This window comes from Alligator sinensis, unplaced genomic scaffold, assembly GCF_000455745.1.
Source record: "Alligator sinensis unplaced genomic scaffold, ASM45574v1 scaffold76_1, whole genome shotgun sequence".
Taxonomy (NCBI): domain Eukaryota; kingdom Metazoa; phylum Chordata; order Crocodylia; family Alligatoridae; genus Alligator; species Alligator sinensis.
The window spans coordinates 1,744,720-1,756,109 of NW_005841865.1; the positions used below are offsets into that span (position 1 = coordinate 1,744,720).

The following is an 11,390-nucleotide window of genomic DNA, read 5'->3' on the forward strand; positions in this document are numbered from 1 at the left end:
TCGGAGCCACCCCACAATATGTGCATAGGAACAAAGCTTATGTGCTACTTAAGGCAGTGTTGCAAGCAGGTGGTGGGTCTGCATCCAGGTTTGATGTGATCTTCAGCTTTTTGTTGGGCAGCATGTGGGGACTGTGATGCCATGCAGCAGCATAAAACAGGAGGTGAAGGAACGTGATCCAGTAGAATCTCTGCTGGGGATTTTTGGGCAGTGGCATGTAAAACACTTGTCTTGTTGACCCTCAGCCAGAACCCCGAGGGCTCAAGACCCCAGCTCTCCAACTGCCAAGGGACCTTCTATGCACACATGGCCCCTGGTTTTGTGTATAGTCCAAGCATGGCACCATCAGCAGGTCCCACAAAACTCTTTGCAGCCAACTGGGCTCACACTTGGTATGGACAGAGCATGGAAGCCCCAGCTTCTCTTCTTCCAGCATCTAGGTGTTCAGGGAGGTCTCCTATATGTATGCTGTCCTGCCCGGCATGGCTCAGCTGGTGAGGCTTGGTAGGGTCTCTGCACAAGCTGAAGCAGTTGGAGGACCTGATTAGGGAGGTGAGGCTTTGCCTGTGGCTTTGTTCAGTGTGCATGCATGTACACGGGCACTACCAGGTGGCATGTCCTGGGCCCTGCTCTGGATGCAGGAGGGTGCTATGAGGAGAGGTCCATGTCTACCAGTGCTCCTGTCCAGCACCATACAGGGAGAAGCAGGATGTGGCTGCCAGCCTCCATTGCTGTTGGTTTCCCCTCCTTTCCCCTTACTCTAGGATAAAGGTTACCTTCTTCACTTGGTTTACACTTCTCTATCCACACAATACATGTATCCCTAGATTTGCTTCCATGAGGGATGTGAGCACACATGCACACAGCCCTTCTCACCTGTCTCCTCCCTCTTCTCCCTTCCCCACGCTCTGAGTAGCAGTCCCAGCATGTCTCTGAGGTGGAATGATTGAGATGTTCCTGCTCTTCCTGCAGGTGCCTATTGCCTCTCAGTCTCGGACTTTGACAATGCCAAAGGGCTCAACGTGAAGCACTACAAGATCCGCAAGCTGGACAGTGGCGGCTTCTATATCACTTCCCGCACGCAGTTCAACAGCCTGCAGCAGTTGGTGACCTATTATTCCAGTAGGTGTCCTGGGCTGGTGGGCCTGTCTGTTCCCTGATCCCGTTTCTTTTATGGTCCAAATAAAGCAAAACAAGACCTACAGCAGCAATGCGGGAAAACCAGGGACTTGTTTGCCTTGAATAATGAAGGGAGAGGGGGTGCATTTCCTGAAGAGATGGGTTTGGAGAAGGGGAGGAGAGCAAGTGCTCGGGGATTTAGATGTACCAGGCATAAGGAGCAGTAAGTTCCAAGGGCTGAGAGCTGGGGGGAGTTGAAGGGAGGCAAGGGCTGAAGGAAACCTATGCCAGGGCTCTCTAAGTCAGCATGCTGCCTGTGTTCTTTCCTCTTCCCAGAACATGCTGATGGCCTGTGTCACCGTCTCACCAATGTCTGCCCAACTTCCAAGCCCCAGACACAAGGACTGGCTAAAGATGCTTGGGAAATTCCCCGGGAATCCCTGCGACTAGAGGTGAAGTTGGGGCAAGGATGCTTTGGAGAAGTGTGGATGGGTAAGGATTCCCCCAAACAAGTACCTGGAAAGCAGCAGGAGGCCCCTGGGCCATGGAACATTGGCTTGTCTTGACTAGCCAGAGGGACACCTACCTGGTTTTTGGTTGCGGGGGAAGGGAGTCATAGATGGGAGATAAATAAAATAATTGAATTTCTATTCCTTCCAAGAAATGTAATTCTCTCTCCTTATTGGTTGGTCTCTGGGGTTGCTGCTCATAGGCAATGTGAGGCTTCCCCAGCACTTGAAATGTGGCCATGACAGTTCAGTGTGAGAATCTCTTGGCCCATCACCCAGGCTATACAAATGTCACTAGGAGTTGCTCCTTCCTGTTCCAGCAGTGAGCCACGCATTTTGGTTTTAATCCCATGACTGCTGGCAAAGGTGACATGTCGGGAATGGTGTGCTCCCTGTGCTACTCAGCATGGTGCTTCTGTAGGGTTTCCACTTGCCCTAAACTCTAGTGGCTTGTCCTGATTTGGCCTGGTGGAACATCCTCCTTCCCAGGATGTTTCACCAGGATCCTGTAGATCCTGTCATGACATAATCCTACTGCAGTGAGCTGATAATGTTATGCTGGTGGGGCAGGGAATGATGGTCAAGACAGGCTGTCCTGAACAGGCTTGGATTTTTGTTGCAGGGACTTGGAACGGCACCACCAGAGTGGCTATAAAGACTCTGAAACCCGGGACCATGTCTCCAGAGGCATTTCTGCAGGAGGCCCAGGTCATGAAGAAACTACGTCATGAGAAACTGGTCCAGCTGTATGCTGTGGTTTCAGAGGAGCCAATATACATAGTAACCGAATACATGAGCAAAGGTAGGGGGGGTGTGTGTGTGTGTGTGTGTGTGTGGAGGGGACAGGGGAGGGGCAGCAAGGGGAAAGGGATGGGGGTGTGGATAACAGGGCAGGGAACTGAGACGGCTCCAAGTGAGCAACATCTTCCAGTTTCTAAAGGAGTCTTCCACATAAGCCAAAATTTAAATGTGTTGGATGGATGGGAAATGGGACCATCAGAGTAGTGGTTGTTTCTGACCGACTCTTATGCCTTTACACACTAGGGAGCCTCCTGGACTTCCTGAAGGGAGAGATGGGCAAGTATCTGCGGTTGCCCCAGCTGGTGGACATGGCGGCTCAGGTGGGTTTGGCTGAGTGACAAGTTATGGGTGAAGCTTCTCTTGCCTTTTTAGTGTCCTGCTTTAGCCTTTAAAATGCAGGTCTTCTGCTGCCTACCATTCAGGGTGAGGTCTAGCTGGAAAGACCATCTGTCTTGCATGTCCATGTATCTTGCTAGCAATCATTAACATGATCAAAAGATGAAGGGGCCCTATTGTCTTGGGGTGAAGTGTCCCCCAGCTGCTCTGAATTTAGGGGTAACCTATGCCAAAACGATGAGTGAAAGTACATGAGGGGAAGGCAGAAGAATCTGTCCAGAATGAGGTGACCTTTCATAGTTTCATAGTTTTAGGGTCAGAAGGGACCTAATAGATCTTCTAGCCCGACCCCCCCCGCCAGGGCGGGAGAACAACAAAAGAACCCTAAACAAAAAACGGGACTCAAATGAGTCCAGCCAGGTAGGTATCCAGCCTCTTCTTAAAGATCCCCAGGGTAGGGGCCAGCACCACCTCCCTTGGAAGTTGGTTCCAGCTCCTAGCCGCCCTAACTGTGAAGTAGTTTTTTCGGATGTCCAATCTGTACCTCCTCTCCATCAACTTGTGCCCATTACTCCTTGTTATGCCAGCAGGGGCTAGGGGAAACAGCGTCTCCCCCAAACCCTTCTGGTTCCCCCTAGTGAGTTTATAGACGGTCACCAGGTCCCCCCTCAGCCTTCTCTTGTGGAGGCTGAATAGGTTCAAGTCCCGCAGTCTCTCACTGTAGGGTCTGCCCTGTTGTCCCCGGATCATGCGGGTGGCCCTCCTCTGGACCCTCTCCATGTTGTCCACATCCCTCCTGAAATGGGGCGCACAGAACTGGACACAATACTCCAGCTGCGGCCTGACCAGCGTCGCATAGAGGGGGAGGATCACCTCCCTGGCTCTACTCGAGATGCACCTGTGGATGCACGACAAGGTCCGGTTAGCCCTGCCAACCATGACCTCGCATTGTCGGCCCATGTTCATCTTGGAGCCAATAATGACACCAAGATCCCTTTCCGCCTCCGTGCTCTCAAGTAGGGAGTTCCCCATCGTATAAGTGTGCTGCTGGTTCCTACTACCCAAGTGCAGCACCCTGCACTTGTCCGTATTGAAACACATCCTGTTCCTGTTTGCCCACCCCTGTAACCTATCCAGATCCTTCTGCAATCTCTCTCTCCCTGCTAGCGTGCTCACCTCCCCCCAAATTTTGGTGTCATCAGCGAATTTAAACAGGTTGCTTTCCACCCCAACATCAAGATCGCTGATGAAGAAATTGAACAGCGCAGGCCCCAGGACCGAGCCCTGGGGGACTCCACTACCCACCTCCCCCCAAGTCGAGTATGATCCATCCACCACCACCCTCTGAGTGCGACCCTTCAGCCAATCTGCAATCCATCTGACCGTGTAGGCATCTATGCCACAGTCGCCTAGTTTATTAATTAGGATGGGGTGAGAGACGGTGTCAAAGGCCTTGCTGAAGTCCAGAAAGACTACATCCACCGCGACACCTGCATCCATGGCCTTTGTGACCTGATCATAAAAGGCAATCAGGTTGGTCTGACATGATCTCCCCCTAATAAATCCATGCTGATTGCCCCTGAGCATCATTTCTGATGCCGGCCCATCACAAATGTGCTCCTTGATGATCTTCTCAAAGAGTTTCCCCAGGATTGAGGTAAGACTGACGGGCCTATAATTGCCCGGGTCCTCCCTTTTCCCTTTTTTGAAGATGGGGACCACATTAGCTACCTTCCAATCGTCTGGCACCTGGCCCAAGCACCACGATCGCTCGTAGAGCCGTGCCAGGGGCCCTGCAATAACCCCAGCCAGCTCCCTCAGCACCCTGGGGTGGAGAGCATCCGGACCCGCTGACTTGAACGCGTCCAGCCCCTCCAGAAGCTCTCTAACCCGGTCCTCCCCAACCTGAGGTCTGAAGGCGATCCCCTCGCGTCCGGCTTCTATCACAGCAGGGAAGTCCCGGTCCCTGCACAAGAAAACGGAGGTGAAGAATTGGTTAAAGAGGTCCGCTTTATCCTCTGACGCAACCACCAGATTGCCCCGCATATCCTGCAGGGGCCCCACATTACCCGGCGCCTTCTTCATCCTCCCAATATATTTGAAAAAGGACTTTTTGTTATCCTTAATCCTGGACGCTAATCCGAGCTCTATCTCCGCCTTGGCCTTCCTAACAGCCCGCCTGCAGGCCCGAGCAGAGGAGGTATACTCCTCTTTGGAGATTACACCCCCCTTCCACCGGGCGTACGCCACCCTTTTGGCAAGCAGGCATTCCCGGACACCCTTGGTGAGCCAGGGGGGCTTTTGGACACTCCTGCCCGCCTTGCTTCTTGTCGGGATGGACACCCCTTGGGCCCCGAGTATCGTTTCCTTAAGGAACGACCACTCCTCTTGGACGCTGAGTTCCTCTGCCCTCAAGGACCCCAGTTCCTCTCCCACTAATCTCCTCATCTCACTGAAGTTGGCCCTCCTGAAGTCTAGGGCCACCACCTTGCTGCGGGCCCTTGACACTCTACGCTGGATGGTGAATTCCAGCACGCGATGATCACTATTGCCCAGGTGGTCAAGAACCTGGAGGCCTCTTACCAGGTCGTTGCCTGCAGCCAGGACCAGGTCCAGCAGGGCATCTCCTCTGGTGGGACTGTGCACCTCCTGAATCAAGTGGAGGTCCTGCAACTCGGCCAAGAACCTCCTGGAGCGGTCTGTCCCGGCTGACTGCTCCTCCCAGCAGATGTCCGGGTAATTAAAATCGCCCATGACAACTACATCCCTTGCTTTTAGTGTCTCCGCAAGCTGGCCTGAAAATTCCCTGTCCAGCTCCTCCTCTTGATTGGGGGGTCTGTAATAGACCCCCACCGTCAAATCCCTCTCGCCTTGCCCCCCCTGGATCTTGACCCAGAGCACTTCAGCTTGCCCTTCCCCTGACCCCATTCTGCTGGCAGAGGATGTGTAGTGCTTTATCCAGCCTGCCCTTGCCTTCTAGCCCTTCTTCTGCGTTTCTCTGTTCAGTTGCTGTCTTAAGCAGAGACATGTGACTGGCCAAAGCCATGGTGTTTTTAGATTTTGTATCGCCTACCCCTGGTCTGATTACCAGCAGCTATAGCTATTGTGGCAATCTCCTCGGTCCAAAGCCAAAAGTAGCCTAATCTAAGGGGTACACTGGAGAGTCGCCAACCTGGAAACATGCTCTGAGAAGGACTTTCATAGTAGACCTCCTCCCCTTGTTCTATGGCTGAATAAGTAAGCACAGATTCTGGGGCATCTCCTGCCACTGCAAGCATCTCATCCAACTCGTTCCTGAAGTTGGCTGCTGTATAAGTCACCAGTTTGAGACCTATGGTATTTCATGTAGTCTGGAGAGCAAAACGGCACATTGCCATCAGGCTGCCAGCTGGCTTCTTTCTGTGACCACACATAATACCAGCCTGGTGATAGGCCTTTTAAACAAAGCCAGGCCCCTCTTAAGTCTCATCAGCTCCATGTGTTTTAGTTGCTGGACTAACTGGGCTGTATGGTCAGGGCCTCATGGGGTCTACAATGGCTGTTTAAAATGAGCATGCCTAGAAGGACTCATGATTGGGTGCCCTGTGTCCTGGTCATAGCATCTCATGTTCTCTGTGTGCTGTCCCATGTGCTGGCTACAGATTGCATCTGGAATGGCCTATGTGGAAAGGATGAACTATGTCCACCGGGATCTCCGAGCTGCCAACATCCTTGTAGGGGAGAACTTGGTGTGCAAGGTGGCTGATTTTGGCCTGGCGCGGCTGATTGAAGATAATGAATACACTGCCAGGCAAGGTATGTGGGAGTGGAGCTGCACATGAAGGCATCAGCATGCTGGGACCAGAGGGGAAACGAACAAGCCAGCCACAGAATTGCATGGTGCTTCCAAATGGACTAAGGCTGTGAGGGCTGGATGGCTTGGGAATGATATGCACAGCCTGTTGCTTCTAGGGCACTTGCTGACATCCCATCTAGGTGGCAAATGTGAAATGGTGGGAAGTCTGTCCAGTTCCCTATGTGCTTGGGGCCCATACAATATGGACTGACCCCATCTCTGGCACTACAAAGAAGCCAAGTTCTCCTGTGTCCTGAGGCCAGTGAGATGGGGGGAGCTTGCCCTGTCATGGTCCATGCTGTATACATTGTAGGACTCATCCCTGTAAAGATGCTGGCTTGGTACTTAGAGTTCATTCAGATTCACACTCAAGCGCTTGCTTTGTATGTCAAGATCCTGCTGCCACAGATCTTGTAGCTTCTTCTGAAAGAGTGCTTCACTTCTGCTTTTCCTGGTGGGACCACGTATTGCCTTTCTGCGGTTGGATGCTGCAAGCAAATCCCTGGCATGGGCTGAGACTTGTATTGAAAGTGCTGGGACTTGGAATGAGATCTTGTGATTCCCAGACTTAGGCCTGCTACAGGCTAGCCCAGATGACTCGGTGCTTTCTGTACTTTAAAATTGGAAGGAGTGAGGATGCAGACAGTGCAGTCCGAACTCGCACAGAGCACTCTTTCATTGGAATCTCTTAGCTCAGTCCTCCTCATTTGGTCCTACACAGATGCCTTCGCCAGGCTTTAGAGTAGCCCTCGGCCATCACAGTAGTGGACTGTGGCCTGTCTGGGCTCCCCTGGTTGATATTCTGTGTGGTGCCTCCATGCCCTATTTTTTTTTGTCTCCTTTTACTCAGGTGCCAAGTTCCCCATTAAGTGGACAGCCCCAGAAGCTGCTTTGTATGGCAGGTTTACCATTAAGTCAGATGTCTGGTCCTTCGGAATACTACTGACCGAGCTGACCACCAAGGGCAGAGTGCCATACCCAGGTAAGAGGTGGAGCTATCGCTGGCCACAGCCCTGCTCTGATCCTGTGGCATATCCCAGCTGATCTTTGGAGTCAAGTTTGTCCCCTGGTGTCTCCTTCTGGTCTTGTCAAAGGAAAGATGTGGTGCATTGTTTTTCCCTTCTCTAGGCAGGGACAGGCTTCCACACTGAAGGGTACATTCTAGGGGTGTTTGGAGCTTGGAAAATGATCTTCATTTGAGGCACGTGAATAAACAACCAGAGCTGTTGCCTGGGATGAAATCCTTTTTGCAGCTATGCTGTTGTGAGAAGAACCTTACAGTGGCTGATGGTTGGAACAGGGTTCTCAGATCTGTGATCCTTTCTCTGCCAGGGGCTTGCTGTGGGGGGTCTTGGCCAGGTTATCCAACCTTCTGTGTTCCCTCCTATAAATTGGGAGCAATAATCTCATGTCTCACCACACCCCAAGGTTTTTACCAGCGAGACCATGGGGTGGAGGGTGCTAGGGAAATGCAAAAGCAGTTATCCAAGTAGAACCTGCAGCCTACTGGGATTCTGCCTTTGTCAGTGGGATGTGACCAACTGGAGATTCAGAGGAGGCTTCAGGGGATGAGAGGAGATAATGGATAGTGATGAGGGTCCTAGATACCCTCCTGCCCCCTTGTCTGCAGGGCAGTAAGCACATGCCTGTGGTTCCCAGCCAGGCATTGAGAATTGTTCTGTCTCAGTCCTTTGTCTCTTTTGGCTCACAGGGATGGTTAACAGGGAAGTACTGGACCAGGTGGAACGTGGCTACCGAATGCCCTGCCCTCCCGAGTGCCCCGAATCCCTGCATGATCTGATGTGCCAGTGCTGGAGGAAGGATCCTGAGGAAAGGCCCACCTTTGAGTACCTGCAGGCCTTCTTGGAGGACTACTTCACATCAACAGAGCCCCAGTATCAGCCAGGCGAGAACCTATAGATGTGGGGATGGCTTCTGGTGCCAAAGACTGTCCACTCCTCCACATGTGTCTGTGAGTGCGTGTGTGACAAGACGCGCAGGATCTCAAGAACTCCTCACAGAGTCTGCAGTTCTGGGGAGTCGCCCTTCTTCAGAAGTGGTGGGATGGGGCCTTCCTGCAGCCTGGAGTGGCTGTGGGTGCTGGGTTTCCCTGTTTGCTAATTAATGACTTCTGGTCTTTGTTTAACGAGGTGTTGCCATTTGACCTTGAGAGGAGTCTAAAGGGAGATGCCTGGAGGTTAGGGGAGGGGAAAGAACCCTTCCTGAAGAAAGCCACTATGCTTGGGAGAAGTGTGGAGGGTGAGGTGAAGATGCAGGATCAGCCTCCCTTTGAGGTACTTGGCCTTCAAGAGTCTTCCTCCAAGTGACTCTGGATTGCAGTTGAGGAGATGAAGTGGACCCCATGGAGCAGTGACCTGGACTCCCTGCAGCCTGCATCCAGGAGCAGGTGGCTCTTCAGGGACTGGGCATTAGTGCTACAGAATGACACCTTCCAGATGGGGATCACATTGCTTCCAGCCTTTCTCTCTCTGTCTCTTTCTCTCTCTCTCTCTCATTTTTTCCCTTTTCTTTTAAGTCAGCACAGATCCCACCCTCCCTCTCTGCCTGTTCTCTAACCAGAACTGACCGCACTTTGCCACAGAAAAAGGTGTGAGTGTTGCTGTTCCAGACTGAGACACTCTTTTTACACCAATACCTTATTCCTGCTTACCCCATCTGATATACATGTGACTGTCCCCATCACCCCTCCCATCCCTCTCCACCCTTCCCCACCTACCACCTTGCTGCAGGTCATAGGTGCATATGAGGTTGGATTAGAGGTGCTGTCCATGCCATATAGACCTGGAGGGTACTAGGTTCACTGATGTTCCTCCCCATGTGTGGTACTTCTGGAGGGCTAGAAAGACTTTGTAGCTGAAGTGCACTGGCACTTGGGTTAGCGTTTTGTGTTGCTGCTTGTGGCTCCAGTGACTTTTACACATGTTTTCGAACTGCGTCAGGTTGGGGGTTCAGGTTTCAGTCTTCCAGTCTTGTCTCCCACCCAGCGAAGAGAACCTTCTAATTGTGACAATGACTTCACAGAGCCACGCTAAGGGAAATGCCAACTGAGGCTTGATACTCTTTTTTTCCCAGCACTTGCTGTTCCTCCTAATGCTTTTGATGGGAATTCTTCCATGAAATACTCCCTGGTCTTCCAGCCAGCATCTCAAGACGTGAACCTGACTCACAACCAAGCTGCTTCTGTGTCTCACCTGCTAATTTGGATGCATTTTATGTTACACAAAGGTGGATCTGTGTGTCTGTCTGAATTGAGGCCTGGTGTGGAGCTAAAGTAGACCTGTCTACTCCTGTGTGGAGCTAAAGTAGACCTGTCTTGGGATCATCTCCCTGGGGGCTTGGTCTCATAATGACCAGTGGGCAGTGCCTGGCATTGCAGTAACAGGGGACATCATCTGAGCCTGAGACCTGTAATCCTGCCTTGTTTGTAAAGGTCCAAATTCTTTCCTTGGTTTTGGTCAAGGTTCCATGGCCCTTTCTCTGGGTGCAGATAAGGTCAGAAGAAAGGTCCCCTGGTGGAGAAGATCATCAGGGTCAGGGCTTGCTCAGATGTCTCCTACATGTTCCAGCCTGTGAAGCAGGGATCCCATGGGATCCCTGCATGATCCTGATACCAGCTTGATGCATTATGTGATCCCATAAGGAAGCAGCCTCCTTGCTTTGTCTGCTGTGGTGGCACCTGGCCAGGTTGCTGACCTTGTCCAAACTTGCCTTGGGCAACCTAGATGCAGAGGTCTTGCAGAAATCTGTTTTTAAACCCAGCTGCCCAGAGCACTGCAGGAGGGCCCAAATTGGTGGGTTGCTAAGCACCTTTGCTTCCCACTAAGGTCATTTTAACAGCCTGTAGGGCTATAGCCTGGGTGTCTCCTTAAGCAGACAGTTCATTGCTCCCATTTACTGGTGCCCAGATAGCTTCCTTCCTTATATCTTTGATGCCAAGTGGCAAAAGCTGCTTGGAGAGCAGGTGGCACACAAGGGGCTGGCTGTAATATTTATCAGGCTTGTTAATAAATGGCATATTTCAGTTTGCAAGCTTTGCCCTATGTGCCTAGAGTTATTTTGGTGCCTCCTTCCCTTCCTGCTTGCTCTCATCTCCTGCAACATTTCCTCAGGAAGAGTGAGAAATGTGGTGGAAGGGAAGTTTGGATACCTGTTGTAGCCCAAGCGGCTCCTGGGCTTGGTGCTCTGGTGGCCCTCACCCAGACTGAGAAGCTAATAGGCATCTACAGGCAAGTCGGACATGGCTCAGCTGAGAGATTATATTGTTTGTGGGCCAAGAGATGTATCTCTGCTGCTTTTTCACCTTAGGGAAGACAGGCAGGCAGATGGTCACAAGCAGGGTTCTAAGAGCTGAGATAATGCAGACCACAACCCAGCATCTCTGCTCCAATTGATGTTGCAGGTTGGAGTTTAGGACAGCCGCACCAAAGATCAGCCTGTGGCCTAGCTGATGGCATCCTAGGGGCAAGGGGAGTGGTTGTGGAAGAGGGGGATGCTGTGCTCATACCCATGACAGGAGTGTTAACAGAGGAACAGCTGCGTGTCTCATTGAAAACACTAAGCAAGGGGTGTGCTCTTAGCTGGTTCTGCTCTTCACTGATGAATCTTCTCCCTTTTAACTCATGAATGGTCTGTCACCATGGTGCCATGATGCAGTGGCATTCCCGTGCTCAACCAAGTGCTATTCTTATTGGGCTGGGTCTGAGCATAAGACAATGAGCAGAAGAGCTGACCCCATCATGTGCCAGGACATCTGATTCATTTGCAGCCCA

General features: G+C 51.8%; 1 protein-coding gene across 6 annotated transcripts in view; it reads left to right on the forward strand.

Moving 5' to 3' along the window:
• SRC (SRC proto-oncogene, non-receptor tyrosine kinase) overlaps positions 1–9,238 on the forward strand; it is a 70,620-nt gene extending 61,382 nt beyond the window's left edge. For all 6 annotated transcript variants that reach the window (XM_025191340.1, XM_025191335.1, XM_025191315.1 and 3 more), the window contains 7 exons: positions 973–1,122; positions 1,456–1,611; positions 2,251–2,430; positions 2,673–2,749; positions 6,407–6,560; positions 7,451–7,582; positions 8,312–9,238. In XM_025191340.1, coding sequence (XP_025047125.1) covers positions 973–1,122; positions 1,456–1,611; positions 2,251–2,430; positions 2,673–2,749; positions 6,407–6,560; positions 7,451–7,582; positions 8,312–8,520 — 1,058 coding nt within the window. In that variant the 3' untranslated portion in view covers positions 8,521–9,238. The remainder of the gene's footprint in view (positions 1–972; positions 1,123–1,455; positions 1,612–2,250; positions 2,431–2,672; positions 2,750–6,406; positions 6,561–7,450; positions 7,583–8,311) is intronic.
• The last annotated feature ends 2,152 nt before the right edge of the window (positions 9,239–11,390 follow it).